General features: G+C 44.0%; 1 protein-coding gene across 1 annotated transcript; it reads left to right on the top strand.

Annotated features, from left to right (window-relative positions):
* The first annotated feature begins 68 nt into the window (after window positions 1-68).
* On the top strand, window positions 69-20,809 carry TRIB2 (tribbles pseudokinase 2). The gene is made up of 4 exons (XM_063424731.1): window positions 69-185; window positions 1,020-1,438; window positions 5,406-5,698; window positions 18,443-20,809. The coding sequence occupies exons 2-4, from the start codon at window positions 1,169-1,171 to the stop codon at window positions 18,909-18,911; spliced, it is 1,032 nt and encodes a 343-aa protein (XP_063280801.1). The 5' UTR covers window positions 69-185; window positions 1,020-1,168; the 3' UTR covers window positions 18,912-20,809.
* Window positions 20,810-21,092: the final 283 nt, after the last annotated feature.

Here is a 21,092-nt window from a genome sequence, read left to right as displayed (position 1 = left end):
TGTTTACCCCGAGCCGGCGGCGCGGGGGGGCTGCGGGGCGGGCCGGGGCGGGGCGGCCGGGGCGGGGCCGGGCCGGGCCGGGCCGGGGCGGGCGGCGGCGGCGGGGCAGTCGGGCTGCGCGCTGGGCACCGTGCGGGCGTGCGGCGGCCGGCAGCGAGCACGGAGGCAGCCAGCGTCCCCGCCACGTAAGTAGCTGCTGACACGCCGGGGGCAGACGGTGCCTCGGTGGAGGGGAGCGGTGCGGCTACTCCTCTCCTCCCCATGTCCTATCCCCAAGGGAGAAAAAAAATCTCCAAACAAAATTTGCTCCCCGCGTTTATTTTTTTGAGCGATTCCAGTTGACTGCTCCTTACGGCCTTTCGCTTATCGCCCTCCCAGCCCCTGCAGTAAGAACTCGGCCCCTTTTCGGCGCGCCGGTTTTTTCTTTGTGCGTGAACTCCATTAAACGCGGCGAAGGCAGCGAGCCCCCGCTCACAAATCCGCTGTGCAGGGGGAGCGTGGGAGCGCTCTCTGTTCTGCGGTTGCACTTTTTGTTCTGTCGCGACAACGACAGCGCGTTCCTTTCCGCGGGCGCGGAGCGGCTCACGCAGCCCCGCGCTCCGCCGCGCTCCGCGCTGCCGGTGCGGCTCCCCGAGCCTCCCGCCGCGGTCCCGCTCCTTTGTCGGCCCAAGTTAAATGCTCCCTCGCTGTTTCGCGGGGCATTCTCGGAGCGCCCCGGGCGCTAGCGGCGAGGCTCCCGCGCCATCTACAGCCGAGCCGCGGCAGCGCGGCGCGGCCGGGCCGTAGGGGAGCGGAAGGACGGTCCCGCTGCGCACACCGCGTTACCGGGCTTTTGTTGCCGCCCGCGCTGCGCGCCCCGCGGGAGCGGCGGCCGCACTGCCCCGGCCGCGCCGCCGCCCGCCCCCCGGCTCCCCGGCCCCGGGCGCCGCTGCCCCGCCACCGCGCTGCTCCGCGCCGCTGCGCGCCGGCCGGCGGCGGAACAAAGGGCCGCGGGCTGAGCGCTCTCTCCCTGTGCCCAGGACGCGGCGCTGAGGCTGGTCGCCCGCCGCCGCCGCGCTCCCGCTCCCGCCCCCCCCGCCACACAAAGGCAGCCGCAGCTGGACGGGCGAGGGACCGCGCTCCACGCCAGGGCTCCGGTGCAGCGTCTCGGCTGGTCTTCTCCATACTCATGAACATACAAAGGTCAACCCCTATCACGATAGCACGATATGGGAGACCGCGGAATAAAACCCAGGATTTTGAAGAGCTCTCGTCCATACGGTCCATCGAGCCAAGCCAGAGTTTTAGCCCGAATCTAGGCTCGCCGAGCCCGCCGGAGACCCCGAACTTGTCGCATTGCGTTTCTTGCATCGGGAAATACTTATTGTTGGAGCCTCTCGAGGGAGACCACGTTTTCCGAGCCGTACATCTGCACAGCGGCGAGGAGCTGGTTTGCAAGGTAATGCTTCTCCTTGTTCTCCCCCTCCCCGGGTTCTCCCCTGTCGCGCCTGGGTTTCCCGTGTGTTGCAGGAGGGCGAGCACGGCCGTGTACCTCATTTATTGAACGGTGGAGAAACAAAAGGCAGGGACGCAGGATTATAGGCGAATCCTGTAACTTTTCCCTCTCTCCAGACAATGGCCACGTTATAGCGGTGGCCCGGCGCCAGGTCTGCCTTCTATTGGCGGGGGGATATTGTTCTGGAAAGAGCCGTTCTTGAAGTAGGTTTTAACGTGAGTTCAGACCAGGAGAAAGCCTCCTCTTCCCCACACTCACTTTTCAAAATGGAGTAGGGAATCCCCAGCTAATTTTAAGGTGTTGGGACCTGCTGACTTCCTCGATTTTTACCGATCTCAGTTCTGTGCGTTGGGATACGGAAGAGATGGAGAAGTGGGGGTGGGGGCAGATTGCCATCAGCTTTGTCTTAAAAGTGATTTAAAAAGAAAGAAGAACCACAGCTAATTAATCAGCCTGAGCTCCCTCACGGTGGAGGTTGTTTGCAAACAGCATCCTCCCCCATTGCCCAAATGAGCAAGAATAAAACCTGCACACCTACGATTTTTAGAAGTGCAGACAAAATAGCTATCCCACTCTTTGTAGCCTGCCGGCTTTTCTCTGCCTCCTCCCAGTTTGTTCCTGCTATTCAAAGGTGAGCTGTGGGAGAAAGAAATCCACATGCATGCACATCTGTGGAGGGGTGTTTTTCTCTTTTCGAGCTGAGGAAATATTATCCTTTGTTCCCAAATTGTGATTCTTTTTGTCTGTAGTGAGACAGACTTATGTCCAGCAAACTGAAGCGATACCCAGTAGTAGTTTCTATAACTGTGTAGCAAATTGCAACCTTGCAGCACATGCTGCAGTGTTTCTATTATTCCCAAAACGTGGAATTAATGCCATGTGGCAAATTTCTAGATGGAAAAGTAGATGTATTATAGCTTACTAGTATTCCAGGGATTAATAATAGTGTTGCTGACTTTCATAGCTTCTCATACTTGATTCATAAAAAGTTATGGACTAGGCTGTAGCGGAGAAGTGAAAATAATTACTCCTCCTTGCTATTTGTGAAGATTGGAGTTCAGAGGGCAATTTAAATGTGCTTACTGATTGAGTTATAAAAGCTGATGTTAAGGCACTAGGACTTCATGTGATTATTTAGGGGAAAAAAAGCCCATGGCTTTGCAAAGAACTAATATTGCATGCTGAACTGGATGCTTTGTTAGTAAACTGAAACAGAACATGAGAATTTCGAGAATGAAAGCCCAGCTCGATGCAGTAGTACAGTGCTGCACTCTAGGACATTGGCATCTTTTCATGAAATAAACAGATCTCACAAAGCTGCTGCTCTGCATGAAATTCTAGGTGAACTTGCATAGCAAGTGGTAAAGCGGGGGCTATGTGCTTCTTTGTTTCCTGTTTGGTTTGCAGGATTAAGGCACTGTTTTGATAACAGTATGAACAGTATAACTGCAGCTCACAAAGACTGGGCTGTTATTTTTTTCCCCCTTCCATTTAAGCTGTGTGTTTTTGAGCTGATCCTGACATTTGAATAGTATCAGTTTTTCCACATGTGCGAGGCACTACTAGCTGTGCTCCAAAAATACAATCTTAGCCTGGATTGCTAGTTTGTGAGTGTGCAGTTGTCAGTCCTGAACTCGGCTTAATTTAATGTGTGCTTTAAAATGCCTGCAGTGTCATGACAACTATTTGTCAAGTAGCCTCCCGGCAAAGAGAGGTGCTCTCTGGTATCTCGCTGAAGATGCTCGGAGATTGCTTGCAGGAGCGGCGGGCTGGGTAGCAGACACATACTGATGATTCTCAAGATTCATTTGGCTGCACCCACTGACTGTACAGATGCCGCTATTTGCTTCAAGGCTCTGTGGCATCCAAACAATGGTAACTTCTCACTTCCAGTTCCCAGCGAGACCTAAATCAAACTGCAGCTTATTGGACATTTGCTGAATTGAGGCCAGGGATCTTAAAAGCTGGGATACAAAGAAGCCCTTCATAGAAGGTATTTGATACTCTAGCAGTATGATAGTGCTTCCTATCTATCCCCTTTCAAACACAGCACTGGTACATATCCAGAACTACTTATTTAACATAGTCTGAGAACCACAAAATGTAACTAATTTACATTATGATAATCTGGTTTAGGAGAGAATTCTGGAATGCTGTTTTTTCACATGAGGGTTTGAGCTACATGAATATTCCTGCTTAAATTTTATTCTATAGCAGCTGCTTTGTAGAAGAGCCATTCACTTACAATGTAGTCCTTACGAGTTTTGAGATCCAAATGTCAATGAATTCTCCTCTGGAATGAATTGCACACCAGGGATTTCAGCAACACCCCCTCCCCGCCCTGGTTCTGCTTCCCTGGTGCACCGTGTCACCAGAATGCCTCGGTGCTAATCCTCCCCCCGTAAAATGTGCTGGGTCTGTTTGGCAGGCTGCCTTTAAGGTTGTTTTTCCCTGAGCCCGGAGTAAGGCAGCGCAGGTATGGGCTGAGGGGAAGAGGAGGGGGTGTCCCAATTTCTGGGGATTTGGGTCCTCTTCTGTGAAAGGAGTTTATTAGGATTGTGCTCTGAAGCATCAAATGGTGCAGGTTTTGAAGCCTCAGGAAAATTTTGATTGAACTGTATCTTTCTTGCTCAGTATTTAAAGGTTTTTAAAGCTTTAGAGAAAGCAGGGAGATACTTGCTCCTCAGAGAGGGTACAAATATACCCACTGTCGGAACACAAATACAGAAAGGAAAAAAAAATTGCAGTTGAAAACAGTGGTCAGAGAGCTAGACCAATTCTTCATATTTTTATTTCATTCAAAGGACACATGACTACCTTAAATTCTTTTTTACCAAAGTAACAAAACACTCACGAGTAGGTTACATATTAATCAAGTTTTTATGCTGGTGGAAATGCTAATACTTGCTTTGCAGTCCTCTGCAGCAGGTATAATTAAAAAAGAAATCACTCCTATCGGTACTTTGCTCGTAGTCTCCTTTAGCACACTGACTTCTGTTGTTCTCAATGAAGTCTTTCATTTTCTTGTAATGTGGTCTTTTCTCAATTGACTCAAATACTGATTCATTCGTCATCACTAGATTATAGTAACTTTTTATATTTGGGTTTCCCAGCAGCTTTTTTAATTCTTACAGCTCATTCATAAGATCAGTGATAACATACTTAGCAGTAAAGGGACACTTTGCTTTTAATGGAGCACTTGATTGAAATGCAGAGAGTTCAGGGTGGTTTTGTCTTTGCCTTTTGAAGGGTGTTTGTCTGTGCTCCAACAGGCAGAGCTATTTCCCGAGTAGTCCTTCTGATCTTATAAACAGCCATTGTGGAACTGAGACTTGGAAAGTGAAAGTGACTTTGCTGTTTTTCAGAGATGAAAGAAAGGCAGGAAGTAAACAGGAATAGCAATAGATGATACTTTAAGCTTGAAAATCTTTAAGGCTTTAATGGGTTAATAAAATGAAAAGAGGCAGGCATGTGTATCAGGGTGGATTTAATGTGACAGCTTCTCTCAATACAAAGATACTGGCTGTATTTTTTGAGTTTATTTGGATGGAAAATAGAAAAGAAACACTCTTCCTTTTGAGTACTGCCCTTCTACATCATTGGTCTTCACAGCATAATTTAGGTTGCGTTCTGGATTTGATCAGGTGTTAGCTAATGTGACTATGCTTGCTGCCAGTTTTGAAGACTAGCCTTTCCTGTCAAGGTTACATGTGTCTCTGTGTGGGTTTGTACAGCCTGCTTTGTCTTGTCCTCAGTGCCGTGAGTTTGTGACATCCTGTTTACATCGGTGCAGCTTTCAGCAGCGACATAAATTGTACTTAGAGATGGTTTTGTTAGCAGAATCAGATGTACCATGACTTCACTGTCCTTCATGTCACTAACCCTGGCTTTACTGTCATTGTTCCTGCAGGTGTTTGATATTGGCTGCTACCAGGAGTTATTAGCACCATGTTTTTGTCTGCCTGCGCATAAAAATATCAACCAAATTACTGAAATAATTCTTGGGGAGACAAAAGCGTATGTGTTCTTTGAAAGGAGCTATGGGGACATGCATTCCTTTGTTCGTACCTGCAAGAAGCTTAAGGAGGAGGAGGCAGCCAAACTCTTCTATCAAATAGCTTCTGCTGTTGCACACTGCCATGATGGTGGACTGGTACTGCGAGATCTCAAGCTGCGAAAGTTTATTTTCAAGGATGAAGAAAGGTAAGAGTCTCCCTCAGTTTACAGCTGGGAGTGCCTGAGGTCAGATGGAGTTGCAGGACATTGCACCCTTTGCTTGTAGTACACTTTCTTTTCCTCTGCAGCCTGAGCGTGGGATGGATGTGCCATTTTACCTTCTGGCTTAGGTGTTGGAGCAAAGCAAGTACAGAGCGCTGTTTGCATTGGTGCTTGGCCTCTGCCTCTCCACCTAGAGGAGTTTCCTCTTTCCTAATGGGGAGATGTCTCCTGCAGGAAAGGTCTGAAAGGGTGTCTGGTGTAAGAGCTGAGTTACCATAAGGGCTGCTGGTGTTAAGAGGATCCAGTATATGTTAAAGAGGACTGGGGGCTGAAATGGCTCATTCTAGTGAGCAGGTGTAGAGAGGAGGAACAGTCAAGTGTTTAGGACTGTTCTGAGGACATCTTGTTTTCCATGCTGGGAGGGTGTGGAGGCTGCTTGTAAGAGTATTTATGTGATCACTAATTGTACTTAAACTGAAACTGCCTTGCACTGGGGGGGCTTGTTTGTGATATCAGCTGTTGCCCTTGGGGAACCACTGTTTCTGGTTTGTTTTTTTTTTTTTTAATAATATCTCCTCCCAATACACCCTCCTGTGTAAATGATTTGGGGAAAGAGTGTGGGAAGACGGGGAAGGAAGTAGCACTGGATGCTCTGGGCATATTGTTGAAGTACTCTTTCTGATGTGGAGCAGTGGCTGTACTGTTGTACCTGTGGAAATCTCCTATCCCTTTCCTCGAGTTTACCAGTCTTCTTGTCTTGAATGACGAATTCATTTGCAATTTCCACATAAGGTATCAGAGCAATAAATAGCGTCAGAATAATGTCAGGCTTTCACAGAGTGGTTAAATTGGAAGATGACCATTGAAAAAAACCCAAACATGTAAACAGGAGGAGAGCCTGCCCTTGTGCTTCTTCCTGTATTGTTAGAGGATGGGGAAATATTGTGTCCTTTTAATTAAATGCTAAAAATTGTCTGAAAACTTGTTCAAACTGCTGCAGAGTGAAATGGATGTTCTGGAGAGCTTTGTTAAAAATAACCAGTGCATATCAATTCTGTTTGGGGGAATTACAAGCAACAGCTAAATTCTCTTGAGTTCTCCACAGGCTCAGGAAGTTGGTGATCTAAAAATTAGAAAAAACTAACACACAATTCATTCAGGAAAGAAAAGTTCCTGGTCTTAAAATAAAAATGACATCATAAAGATGACCATCTATCCCATTTAAATATTCTCTGCTTGCAAGCTGAGTTTTGCAAAATAGGCTTCTCCTTTTAATCTATTTCCAAACTGAAAAATAATAGATATTTTCACTTCTTAATTCAATTCAGACGATTGTCTGCAAAGCATTTTTCTTCTGCAGCCCAAAGGTCCGATTGCCTCCTCATGTTTTTCAAATAAAAAAGCCTGAAATTAAATGAGCTTTATGTCTATTCATAGAGCAAAGCAGAACAGGTAAACTGCACTTCTACAACTTTTACTCCCAGTTTAATAATTAAGCACCACTGTAGAACCTCTGATGCAGATAAGAAGGAAACTTGTGCAAAATAGTTGAGTGAGGGATTGTTCTCTGTTGTAGCTGATAACGTCCTAATGTTAAAGTGTTTTTTTTTTTCCTGGGGATATATGTAAACACGTGTGGTTTTGCATGAGAAGCAGCACTTGGAAGAGCTCGTCCAAGGGAAGGCAGCATGAGCTCAGAGCAGTGCAGTGGGAGCAGATGTAGGCCTGTGCTGAGTGCTGTTGAACTTCTACCCTGCTGCTTACGAGGAGCTGAATGCAAGGAGGCACAGGGCCAAATGCTTCAGCCACCCAAGAAAAGTGGTGTGTACTGTAATAGCAGTGTTGGCTTTTATGAATGTTTTAAACTTAGCTGTTGTCTGCAAGATGACACTGTTACACTCAGTTTTAAGCATTGTCTTCTAATTATACAATAATTCACTTTAAAGGTCAAATAGGACTTCTGGTTATTTTTAAGATAATCATAATGCGGTTTTCTTCTGGATGTAATGTTGGTTTGTAAGTAGGAAGGTATTCTAATCCTTTCTCTGCTAAATAAACAGAGATGCAATAATGTGAGATAGAAATAGAACCAAACAGCAGTGACTGCCTTTTTTCACATCCTCTGATCATCATACTGTAATCAGTCATCACTTTCAGTCTGCTGCTGTATTTAGAAATGAAAAATCTTCCTGGTCCTCCTGAGTTCACAGAGGTGGTGTTGGTGTGTTGCTTCTTCCCTCGGAGCTCCCGTGTGTCTGAGGATGCTGCTGAGGATGCTGTGTGCTGAGCAGTCCTTGAGGAGCTGCCTCAGCAGCAGGGCCTGGCACATGGGTGCTGCACCATCTCTTGCTCTCTGGTGCTCGTAATGAGCCAGAGAGGGAGAGAAGAGATAAAATTGATGTTTTGAGAAGTGTGTGTGAACTCTCCTGCTGTGCGTCTGCTCTTCAGTGGAGCTCTTTCTTAGTAGTTCTTTTCCTATTTCTTTAAGGCTGTTTTTCTGCAGTTCATTTTAAGTACTTACCACTTCGGAACTTCCTCTTCTTGAAGACTCTCATGGCTTTTATTTTGGTAGAAGAAAAGATGGGAAATCCAGGCAACACATGAATGGAAAACTTGGTGCTTTTAATTTTTTTTTTAGTAAGATGCTCGTCTGCTGTTAGTTGAGAGCTGCCAGAATGGAGGAGCCAGAGGGAATGTGAAGGTTATGGAAATAGTTCATTTGTTTTAAAAAGAAAATCAATTTTAAAGCATTTCTTAGTACATCTTCTTTCATTGATCCTGATGAGATCCTGGTAGTTCAATAGAAAAACAGAGCTCCTGAAGTTTGGCATGTGAGTGCATACAGTGTTGAAACTCTTTTCTACCCCATTCCCATTATCTGAATTACAGCTGGAATTTGCAATGATTTGGGCTCTGATCTAGCAGCACCATGGGTGCTCCTTGCTTCAAATTGATGTCCCCACTAGAAATGTGTGTTATTTGGATGTTGCAAATCACAGTGCCTTGGGATGTTTCTAATGAACTGGGAGGTAAGAAGGTGGAATAAAGTATTGTTGTAGGCTGGTAGCACTGAGCATTTTGTAGGGGTCCTAATTGTACTAGAGGTGTTCTCTTCATGTGCTAAATCCATGACAGACTCTTATCATGTCTTACACTATGGCACGTGTGTAAATACATCAGCATTTCAAATGAAACTCAGAATTCCGTTGTGGAAACAGAAACAATTTGTCTATGTTTCAAGGTAATTTATAGTTTCTTTATATCCTGAACTGTGGGAAGTTTGAAGATAGGGTAAATTGCATTCCATGAAAACGATGTGTGATGTTGCTGCATGGGTTTTTTGTTTTGCATAAAAGGTAGTGCAGTGGTGGTTTTTAGGGGGAAGTGTGTCTGTGGATCCTTTTGTAAGCTATAGGTGAAATAGCCAGTCTTGTACTATCGAAATTTCAGAGTTAAACTCCATAAACCTGCAGCTGATTTTGATGAAGCAGAAGTTCTAAGACAATACAGCATGGTTGGAAATGTTTTGTAAGACTGGGTTAGCAAGCAGCAGCACTCTATTAAATGAGTGCAGTGGCTTCCAGAACACTGAAAATACAGAAAACAACACTGACTTGCCATGCTGAGTCTCAACAGACTTGCTAAAGTACCTCTAAGATACTTGAACACTTCAAAAACTGTCCTTGCACTTCAGAATGAAACTTGAATCCAAAACAGTGGATGACCTACAATAAAACTTGTATGTTTTCTGCTTCCGTCCATGTTGTTAAATATTTTTTATCCTGGGTATTAAGCCAGGTTGGTGTTGATGTTATGAGGTTCTGGCTTTTGAGTATTTTATCTGTGTTCATGGCATGGTATTTACCATTTTTTATGTACAGCCTGTTTTCACAGTAGGCCCTTGGGCAGAACAACCATGCCCTTCTCCTAGCTGGTGTCCCATAATGATGTTGTAGAACAGGCAGATTTTTTTGGGTTGTGCTAAAAATAGTGCTATACACAGTATATAGCTAATAAAGCAGTTCATCAGTCTGATACATAGCAGATGCTTTGAGAAAGAGCCATCTGAAAGATCTCAGAATTAAATGAAGCATTTCTGTGTTGGTTGTTTCAATGGTTTGCTTAATACAAGAACATTTCTGCTGTCAGGGAATTATTAATTTCTTTAGTGTGTTTTTAAGCCTTTAATTATATTAAAATATTAGCTGTCGTAATATTTGAAGCTTAAAGACCTTGTACATTCATCATACTTGTTGAAGGGAAAATTAAAATAATTTTGGTGTTTAGATATTGTAATTTTCCTCTATTCTTTGCGTAAATATGAGGCAGGTGGGATTCAATAAAAATAAACAGGATTTGACACTTTTTGCTCTATGCCAGGGGAATGCAGCCAGTACAATACACTAATTTAGAAAGCTTGTGTTAGCATAATGTATTTACTTGGTGCTCTTAGAATATTCTTTCCTCTTTAATTTCTCAACTTTGAGTGGATGATGCTTTAACATGACCTAGTTATGTTGTTTGCAATCCTCATGATACAAACCTGATCCCTCAAAAATAGAAGTGAATATACCAATCTTTTTGCATGTAGACCTTTCATTTTCTTATAGTTAATAGTAAGCTTTTCTCCCCAGCATTTGTCAGATTGTAATGTGGTCAGCAGCTTTTTTATCAATGTGTTAGAATTTGCTGTTACCATTACAATTCTATAGAAAACATGTAAGTTAATGCTTTCCTTAGTCCTAGAAAGAGAGTCCTAATGTGGAAGAAAATCAGACAAAATGGGACTGTTCTTAAAATACTTGAAGATTTAGAAATAAGAACAGTCTTCATCTGTTTTGTCATTTAAGCACTATGCACTACAGGGCCATAGGGTCAAAGAGCAGAAGTTAGTCAGTAGTGGAGAATCACAGGTCAGATTTCAAACCAGAAATTATTGTTCTTAGAATATGGGAGGAAGGCAGATTTCTTAATGGACAGTAAATCTGCTGTGAGGCTTAGGGTAGAAGATGAAGTGGTTGCACAACTGTTTTTCACAGGAGGGTTCATGCCCCCTTTGCCTTTATGTGGTTTGGTTACGAAGTCTCTGTTCTCTCACCATGTTCCTGGGAGCAACACTTGCATTTGTTTGGTGTTTGGTGCCCTTCCCAGTGGAATGGAAGAGGGAGGCTGTCTGCAGGTGGTGAACATCACACCCGCCCTGTGAAGTGCATAAATCTCCCCCTGAGGGTGTAGATTGTCATACAGGGTAATTATTGTGCCAAAGGGTATAAATTAATGCAAAAGCCAGGGAAGATTTGGATGCTGTCTGGCCCTGGGATGATGATGGGAACTCCAATGGACCTTGAGTCACTTCGAGACCTTTCAGTGAGACCATGACTGTCAAGAACCATTGGTGTTGTACCCAGCACTGGAGTTTGCAGGAGGTTTTACCCCTGGACTGTCTGTGGTTCATAGTAGGTTCTGTAGGTTCATTGTCTTCTTCACTCTCCCTGTTCAGGCAGGATGCTGTGCTATGTGTTGGCTGTCATGCCAGTCATGGGTGGTGCCTCTCCTGGGATACCCATCATTTGGGGTTAATCCCTGTGAAAGGTGCTTTGTAGTCCCTGGGAGTAGATGTGTCTTAGGACATCTTAAATTCAGTTCAACAGCTGGTCCTTTTGGAGACTTGGAAACTCCATCCACAGACTTGCTGCAAAATGGTCCACATTGAGTTATGAGTGGAGACTGAGGGTATCAGTGGATGTCTGTGCTGGGGTGAGAAAGGCAGGCAAGAACCCAACTAGTCACAGCAGCAGTGGATTGTCAGAGTGAAATTCGGCTGCCTTCTCTTCTAATTGTCCTTTTTATCACGCTGGGAGATTACTTCAGGCTTGGGAGGGAGAGAAAGGTGGGAGATGTTAAACAGCAGCCAACCTGTGATGTATTTAGTCTTGAGCACCTGCTTTTCTAGTAGATGTGTCTTGCATGGAGACAGGATTTCAGACATTTGAGCAAAAGGTTTTCAGTAAGGTTGTGAGATAATGTCATGGCTTTGCCTTAGAGACGTTGAGCACTCATCATAGGCTCAGAAAGTGCAGGGCTATTTTCGCAACATGAAATTACGTTAAAAAAATAAAGTTGTGGTGTTCTTTCCCTGTGGAGTTTCATCATGCATTGTATCAGAAGACCTAGAAAAGATGGGGAACACAGCACATGGTTGACAGCACAGTCTTTAAGAATTCTGATCTTCAATGTGATGTAACAAGATAAAAATGAGGTGGTGAAGTAGCTGCCCTGAGCCAGATTCTTACCAAAAAATTGATTACTTAGGGTATTGTAACCGAGCTCCTCTGTGGAAGGATCTGCTCTGGATTTTACAGCCTGCACCCCAACACATGCATCACTACCTACCCACTCTCTGGGGAGCATGTTAGGCAATAATGGCATGGAAGAAATGAAGTATATGGCATACAGGACAGGCTGTTCCTGGCAATCCTATTTGAGTGTTATAAAGCTGAGGTCTTTGGGGCACCAGCCCTTTCTGGAGGTGAGTCAGAGCATTTTTAAGTGGAAGTCGGTAGGAAAAAAAACTAGACCATCTTAAAACAAGTTAAAAGCTCTAAGTTGCTGGGTTCTGCACGTCACGGGGGTGCAGGCAGGGCTGACTCTTAGCATCCTTGCAGAGGAAGGGTGGGGGAGATGCAATTTTTAGAGGCTTCCTTATTGTGCGGAAGTACCAGAGAAGGAATCTCCCCTTAGGAACAAGATTCATCCGGTAAACCTGTGCTGCCTGCAAGTCCCAGTTGTCTTTTGAAATATATCCTTGAGCCTGTTTTATTATGCAAGAGACTATCTAACAGCTTTTGTGCAGAGTTTGTTTTTTTTCTTCCCTGAAGTTGTGTAGGATACTGTGTGGTGAACACCCATGCTCTGTGCTGTTGCAAACTGGACGGGGATCTGTTGGTGAAAGGAGCAGGATTTAAATTGATGGCCTAACATTTGCCCCTGCTCCTGTGTGCCTTTCTGCCCCCAAGGAGATTGGGTAGTTGTGAGTTCAGAAGGAGTCTTTGCACCAAAGCTGCAAATCATCTGCCTGGGGTTTCATTACCGCCTTCCCTGTCTCGCTGGCTCCCTGATGGCAGCCTACTTCTGTGTTATTTAGGAGAGATTCTCTCAGTTACAAAAAAAATTTAAAAATCGATTAGCAAAAGATTACTGCTTCTAGTGTTGAGCTGCCCTTTTATTTTTTTTGCTTCTTTGTGACTCTAATTGTGTGCATGCTCTTCTCATCTTTATGATGGGGTGTGAGCAACTGACCTCGATTAAATGACCTATAAATTACTGGCCACCTAGGAGCAATCCCTGCAGAGGCACTCAGGACATTGGCTGCCCTGGTCCACTGGGCAGTCAATGGCTTGAGTGCCTCTGCCTAGGGAAAGACTTTCCTGGCCTGTCAGAGTAATATTGAAATATGAGATATTGCTTGGGTGCTTTTAGTTTTTACTGTTAAAAGCACCTTTAGAAATTGCTGGTTTATATTTATCTGCAATTGTGTTAAAAAATGGCAGTTCAGATGGCAATGATGTGTTCTTCCTGATCTCTGGAGTCTGCTGCATAGAACCTATAAATCTGGATCTTCTAACCTGACCTAAGCACCAATTGGATGGTGTATTTGGAGTGTCCGTAGCAGGATGGTTCCTTCAGTCTCTTCCCAAAGCAGCTGATTTGGCTGTCATATGGGGAGTGTTACTGTGCAAAAATTGTGTCTGGCCTTCCCAAAATGGGATGGTTGGCTCAGCTGTTGTTCAGGTATTATTTCTCATACAGATGGCTTTGGGGACAGACTAGAGGCAACTGCTTTCATTGATTGAGGTGCAGGCTCCTTTACTACTGACTGCTTATTCACTGCAGTGAAGATATTTTCTTCTGAAACATTCAGGCTATCAGTTATCTCTGCTTTAAATGTTAAAGATTTTTTTTCTCCTGCCTTGTGAGTTTAGAGCCCTCTGAGTAATTCCACTGATTTTATTTGCTTTTGGAAACCAAGTGTGAATGCTGGATTCTTACAGTCTGGTTTGAGTGTCAAAAAGCAGGATAGCAATTTGCTGGTAGTCCCGAAGCTCTACAGGGAAGAATAATGTGAATCTGTTGGAAAAAAAATATGGACTGTGCAAGAAAGGCAGAGGTGAGTGCTAACTCAGAAGGTTGCTTTGGAGAATCTTCTGGAAGACATTTAATTGATTAGGTTTTGCTACATTACTGGAGCAAAGTCTGAATGCAGTCAAGTAATGAATGGCATATTGATAAGAAACTCAGAGTGGTATTGTTTTTCATGGGTTTCCCTGACGGTTTCTATGGGGACAAAGACGCATTTCCCGTCCGAGTGCTGCTGCTGCCCTCTGATTGCACTTCTGTGGTTTCATTCACCAGTAATGGGAAAGCATTCATAGGCAGAATAGCTTCCCCTTTTTGAAGAGCCATGATTCAGGCTTGTATTTTTTTTTAATGCATTAAACTAATGCAGTGTTTTATCAATGATCCGATAGATGCATAACACTCTTTTTCCATGTACTTATTCGAGGTCTGCATTAAAACTTGAAATTATGTATTGTAATTACGTAAGCGTTGGCAAAAGTCTTTGTTGCCCTACAGTATGTGTACAGAGTGAGTCTCATCCGGCTGTGGCAGGAGCTTACATTTGAACTTTGGGGATTAATTTTGTTGCAACTGTTTGTCAAGCTCAAATGCTGATGCTTTTGGAAAACTTTTTTCTCTTGTGGAGATCCTTTAGCTGACTGATGTGAGTTAATTATTTAGAGAATGAGAGGTTTTTAGAGAACTATTTTGTTTGTCCTTTTTCTTCTCTGTGATGGGAGGCACTTCAAAGTTGACTGTGATTTCACGCCTTCATGTTTGGATTTTTCTCCCTTTGCCTTAACAAATGTCAGATTCTGGGTTGTCCAGTAAACCTGCAGTTGTATACACTCCTCCACCCTTTTCTGTGGAGGTTCTGTATTCTCAGAATCGACTTGTGGTTTTCAGGGTCTGTTGTTGGCTTTTAGTCCTTTTCTTGGGTATTTGATTTGTGTGCTTTCTGAGAGAGGCATGAGGGGGAGAGATTGCTTTTCATTCAGCATGTCTCTATATTTCTCTGTACTTGGACTTTCCTGTTTTACCCATTCCCCTCCACACTGCCTGCCTGTTGTCCCCTCCCCTAAAAAAAACCCCGAAAACCAAACTCAAAAACCTCAATGGATTGCAGGAATCAGAGCTCTTTTAGCCAGTGCTTGAAATGCAGAGTAAGGGAAGAGCAGCAGAGCTGGAAGCTGTGTCTCGCAGAGCTGGGGTGCTGTGCACTGGGAAATGGCAGCTCCTGAGCCAGGCTGCTCCTTTTGGATTGCCTGGGGAGACGTGAAGGGACTGTTAAAGGGGAGTGCGAGCTGCTGTGCACACCTGCGCAGTACGGCTGTGCAGACTGCCCTCGTCTGTGAGGCTGAGGTGGTGAAATCATCTGTCAAACGGGCTGCACTGGCTCTGCCCAGCCCACTCCTGGCTGGTGGTGAGGGGTGCTGGCAGAACCACTCTGTGAGCTCTTTCTATTGCCAGCTGTGTCAAAGCAGACAGCCCTTCCCATCCTCCTGTGCTCTCCTTGCTGCGTGGATGGAAAACCTGTGTTGTCATCTACTGCAAAGACAGCAGACTGTACAAAGGAAACCAGGAACACCCGGGTTGTGCCTGGGTGTAACTGGGACAGGAGAAGGCTGTACTGAGGCTGTGCAGCTGGCAGTGCGTGCTCAGGGGATGCAGGCCCTGCAGTCTGCCAGGGAAATGCGTGCCTGCTGCTGCAGAGCACTGCCTGTTTGCAGAGGAGCCATTTCACCATTGCACCTTGCACGCAGGGGAGTTTCTGGCTGAGGGTTTGGGGGCTGACCAGGAGGAAGAGGACTGAAGGCTGTGTTTTTGTTTAATTTGGGACCTTTTGTTTCCTCAAAGCCTGTCAGCTCGGCAGGATGAAAAACCTAGGTTGAGTGTTTTCATTTGCCCACAGCTTACAGAGGAGCTGGCAGATAAGGGCCAGCTGTTGTTCCATTTGCTTACTGAAACAAAACTCGCTCTTCCGTGTGGAAGCTGCAGCACCTTGCAAGGAAAGCAGGATGGGGATATGGCTGTTGTGTGCTGCTTCTGTTTTATTATGAAGAAATTATTTCTTCTCCTGGAAAAAAATACAATTTTTTGACACACCTTTCAGTCTGTTCTCTGTGGTTTTGTACTGTGTCTGTTGTAGGAAATGAGAGATTAGGGAATTCCAATAATTTTATGTAATATAAAAGCTTCTTATTGAACTGTTTTTCTAAAGTCTTTGGCAAGTCCCAGAAATGTAAAATAGGATAGGAAAGTAAACAACGTTTCCCTGTGTTGTTGACACTGGGATGGCAGGCGAGTGTGTGTGTGGGGGTGAGCTCCCTCCTGGAAGCTGTTTATAAATAGCCTGCTCTGCCCCACTCCGTGTGTGTGCTCTGCTTCTGTTAGTTAGCAGGAGCGAGTCGATGCCTTCCTGTCTGGCAGTTCAGTGACTTAATGCATGTTTGAGTATCTGGCCCCACTGTTTTATTGCTACACATGCTTTTCTATGGAAAAACTGAGGTGGGCAATGCAAATGGAACCACAACTCATGTCCCTGCCTTCCCTTTCATTTCCTCTTCTCTGTTCTGTGCCCTCTTTGGCATGTTTTCTTTCCTCTGGGCGTTTCTCCTTGCTTCTCTTCCTGCGCTGTGCAGGTGTGGGAATGTGTCAAAGTTGAGCACTGTGAAAAGACTCTCCTCAAGTCACTCTCCTGTTGTGGACCCTCTGCTTTGTGTACAGAGCGAAATTTCTGTGGTCTTGGTAATTGCAGTTAGGTTTTTCCTTGCAGCCCGCTTCCTGTGTGGTGCATTGCTGCTGTATTGTTTGAGTGCTAATGAGGGGGTGTCCATGGCCAGAGGTAGTGTTGGATGGCAGTGGTAATTAATGTGGAAGCAGGTGTGTTGAGCAAAGCCTGTCAGCACCGAACTGGAGGAGCAAAGACTGGCATGTGTCAGGGGAGAAGGAGCTGCCCTGACACACTGTGCTTGGGAGCCAGGTATTTGGAATTCTTATTTATGACTTCCTCATTTGGGGCATGTTGCCAGAGGGGCTTTCACCTCTGCTAGTAAACGTATTTAGCTGTTGAAAAGGTCCAAGTGTCATGAAAGTTTATGGCATAGTTGCTTCTGGAGTACTCCATGGAGTAAAATGCTCTTCTGTTGGTTCAAAAAAGATAGGGCTGAGCTGCCCTGGAACTAAGTCTAAGCCAAAGCTGGCCCAGATGTCTTTCACAGCTAAGCTCAATCAATGTTGTCTTCAGCAAACATTTAAGAAACAAGGCTCTCCTTGTCTATTTTAATGCCTGTTAAATTACGTGCTTTAGTCGAGAGATGCAAGTTCTGCCTTCTGGGATGAAGTTCAGTCCCTGTGTGTGAATGTCTGTGGTATGGGAACAGGGCCATGAGAGAGGGCTGAGAGTGATCGTAACAGACCTGTGGGGTTGAGGGCAGTAATACCCAAAACTGACCCCAAATCATAGAAAGGAAAATCTGCACTACTGCTAGGTTGCTCTGCCATCCCAAGGCCCTGGACAAGCCCTGTTGCATTGTAGTGACTCTGTTCTCAAAACCATCCTTTGCTGGGAAATAGTCTAAAGGGTACTTGGGTAAAGGGTAATCCTTTGGATGCCTCCAACAGGGACAGAATTTTAAATATAGATACAAAGCCTAGCAGTGAGAAAGGAAAGAAAGGTTATGTTCATCTAGTGCTGTGACAAGCAGCTCTGCATCGTTTTTTCTGCTCCTGTGTGATACCCGTAAGAAAGGAAAATTCTCTTGCAGAGATAATTACTGCAGCACAATGACAAGTTCACAGTGCTTTGCAGGCAGCAGGAGTTTGCAGTCTAGATAAGGCATCCCTGTCATCTCTGCAAGTCCTTTGCCAGCTTCTCTGTTCATTCCAGTGTGGGGAGCTCCTCTGGCTCAGCTGGGTAGATAAGCTTGCTGTTAATCTTGGCCTTCAGCTCACCTGATCTCCCTTTGCCCAAAAGTCTGAAATCTCTTAAAGTGTTCATTCTTAATTTTTCTTAGAATTGCTGGGGCAAAGGAAAAATGTTAGTTGGTCAGAGGGATCATTTAGGGTCAAAGTTACCATTTTATTACTGTTAAACCTTGTGGAATTACAGGTTACAGAGTGGCTTTGCCAGCATGAAGGTGTCAAAATAACCTTGTGTAGTTAGGACTGGGTTTGTATTTGGGAATGAATCGTACATGGGTAGGTTAGAGTGCATCCAGCTCAGAAAAGGTCTTGAGGTTTTTGTCCCCTTTTGGAAATGATGTCTATGTGAAATTAACCAAAAGCATGAATATGAATATGGAAGTTCCTTTTCTCTTTTTAAGAGATAAACTTATTAATGAGTTTACTAGCCATGACTGTATTTGAAATCCTCTAGCTGTATGTGTGACAGTATTCCCTATATATCTCTAATATCTCTAACCAGTATGGAAGAAACAGTATCAAGTTATCTGGAACAACTGCTGTGAGTGGGACTTTAAACTGATGCACTTCTGCAATTGTCAAATCTTGTAGAGTACGACTATTATAACCATGTAATTGCAACAGCCAGAATTTGTGTTTGATGTTTGCTTGCCTTGATAGTGTTCTGTTGTTTTTTTCCCCCCACAGGACCAGAGTGAAATTGGAAAGCCTAGAAGATGCTTACATTTTAAGAGGAAATGATGACTCTCTTTCTGATAAGCATGGATGCCCAGCCTATGTGAGTCCAGAGATCTTGAACACAAATGGCAGCTACTCTGGCAAAGCAGCGGACGTGTGGAGTCTAGGTGTCATGCTTTACACCATGCTGGTTGGACGCTATCCTTTCCATGACATTGAGCCCAGTTCCCTCTTCAGCAAGATCCGTCGAGGGCAGTTTAACATTCCAGAAACTCTATCCCCTAAGGCAAAATGCCTCATACGTAGCATACTGCGTCGAGAGCCATCAGAAAGGCTGACTTCACAGGAAATTCTGGACCATCCATGGTTTTCTACAGATTTTAATGTATCGAATTCAGGATATGGTGCTAAGGAAGTATCAGATCAGCTGGTGCCTGACGTCAACATGGAAGAAGACTTGGACCCATTCTTTAACTGAGCACAAGGACTGGTGTTCAGAAGGTACACAACCTGGAGATGGACACATGAAGGAGCCCTTCCTGACCGCGTTCAGTCACATCCTGCATCAGCCTAGCTTGGTAGCAAAAGACACTCAGAGGTCCTTGGATTGAGAAGGAACCTCCACAAGGAGCTAATATAACAAATGTAGCATGGGGACAGACTGGGGGGGCGGGGGGAGCTTGCTATCAGGTTAGATTGATTTGGAGGAGAAAAGGCAGCATGGAGCAATTGTAGCTTCTCACCTTTTTGGAGCCAAGGAGACTGCACATGCCAATTCTGGTGCAGCTGTATCACTCCTGTTTCTGTTTCATTAAAAACAGTGGTAACTCACAACAAATAGAAACTTTTTTGCCTCAGCTCACATCTTGGCATCGCACTGTTAGATATTTAACTTCAGCCATTATTCAGGGAAAATACAATTGGCTAACTTTTTTAATCAGATGTCTAATAATTAATGGGATTAATACAAGAAAAAAATTAGGTGCACAAAGACGGACATGAAAAGTGGGTGCTAAAAACAAGCAAAATTTCAGTTCATGTCTCTTGATAGCTATTTTCAAGTCATTTCTTCTAAATAAACTACTTAATATTCTTGTCAGGAAATGACATTTTAATGCTTTGTTCCCTTAAGGGGAAGTAACTGTCATTTAACAGGCTGTTCTGTTTTGTGTCGAATGGTTTGTTGCAGGAAGCTATTATAACTCGAACTTCCAGATGCATTACTGCTATAATAGGGGAGAAAAAAGAAAAAAAGAAAACTGTATAATTTTTTTTTTAAAGATATGAGAATACTGGCTTCCATATCTGCCATGCTGCACGTATATGACTAGAGAGGGCAGAAAGCCCTTAACAGTGTCTTCATCTGAGAACCAATCTCTTCTTTACTGACTAGCCCATGTGTAAATAGAGGGCTCTTTATTATTGAGGAAGAGTATTGTGGGTTTTTTTCTTTGAATTCCTTTAAACTTGGGAAATGAATAGTTTGGTTTTCATTTTTGCTTATGTCCAGACTAAGAAATAAGAGGGTATTAATAAGCTGAACATTTATATTACAGATATTCCTCTTGAAACATACACAGTAATATGCACCTTTTGTATTGTCAAGACTTATTCTATTTATTGAAGAAAATGTCACAGTAGTGATGTATTAAGCCAGTACTTCAATTACGGGTTGACTTGGGATGACATGTTACATGCTGTAGTTAACACACTTCTTTTCTGTTCAGGTATTTCTGTCCCTAAATAACTTTTTATTTAGCTTCTTTTTTTTTTTTTTTTTTTTCCTAGATAGCTTTATTTGATTTAGACTGGCAAATGTTTTTATTACTGCTTTTATATTGCTGTATGATATTGAAATCTCTTGGCATAAATATTTGTGTTTCCAGTACCTCAGTTGTTCTGATATTACTGCCTGTATACGTTTTGTGAAGTGGTCATGTTTTTTGGGTAGGTACATGTGGACTCTGTAGTATGTAAATGTTACTTGAATTTGTGCTTAATTATAGTATGTGGCATGTGCGTACAGCTACTTGGCATTTGACGTATGGATGCTATTTGCCTGCCTTGCAGGAAAGTTATGGTCCCACTCTCAAGAGGATGTTTCACAGTTCTTTATCAAGAGACAAAGCTAGCTGCAGCTGACCTGCCTTGGTTCTATTTTGGTAACTAAGAATATAAAGGAGTAATGTTTTTACACTCTGAAGATGGTGCTGTGTCAAGAAGGACTTTTTTTTTTATTTTCTAAGTACCTTATAGGAGGAAAGATTGGTGATGTGCATGGTGGGGTTTTACTGCCTCTGGTGCTTTGTCATGTATTTGGTTTAATGTTTTTGTCCTAATCTCTTCAATAAATAAAATTGTGCATATTTAACTAAACTTCAGTGGTGAACAGTGTTCTTACTGAATGTCTGAGGTACTGCAGGAGTTGACTCTGTTAGGATTGTTCAGCTGGTATTTTTTGTGTTGGTGACAAGCTCTTGCCTAGTCCTGTGAGCTTACACAGGACTTGTTAAGAGAAAACCTAACACTTATATTTATTTATAAGGAAACACTGTAAGCCTTTTCATCCAAAATTTTACCATTTGCTATGAATAAAACTGGCTTTTCTTTTCTTTTGGCTTGTCCCTGCATCTTACCTAGCCCAAGTACCTTTTTCAAG

This window comes from Prinia subflava, chromosome 2 (genome assembly GCF_021018805.1).
Source record: "Prinia subflava isolate CZ2003 ecotype Zambia chromosome 2, Cam_Psub_1.2, whole genome shotgun sequence".
NCBI classification, from domain to species: Eukaryota; Metazoa; Chordata; class Aves; order Passeriformes; family Cisticolidae; genus Prinia; species Prinia subflava.
This window is presented reverse-complemented; position numbering and strand designations above follow the sequence as displayed.

Excerpts from the sequence above, each read along its gene's own strand:
- TRIB2 (XM_063424731.1), top strand. The coding sequence starts at position 1,169 with ATGAACATACAAAGGTCAACCCCTATCACGATAGCACGATATGGGAGA. Across the intron at positions 1,439-5,405 it reads GCGAGGAGCTGGTTTGCAAG|GTGTTTGATATTGGCTGCTA; the intron begins GTAATGCTTCTC and ends TTGTTCCTGCAG. Across the intron at positions 5,699-18,442 it reads ATTTTCAAGGATGAAGAAAG|GACCAGAGTGAAATTGGAAA; the intron begins GTAAGAGTCTCC and ends TTCCCCCCACAG.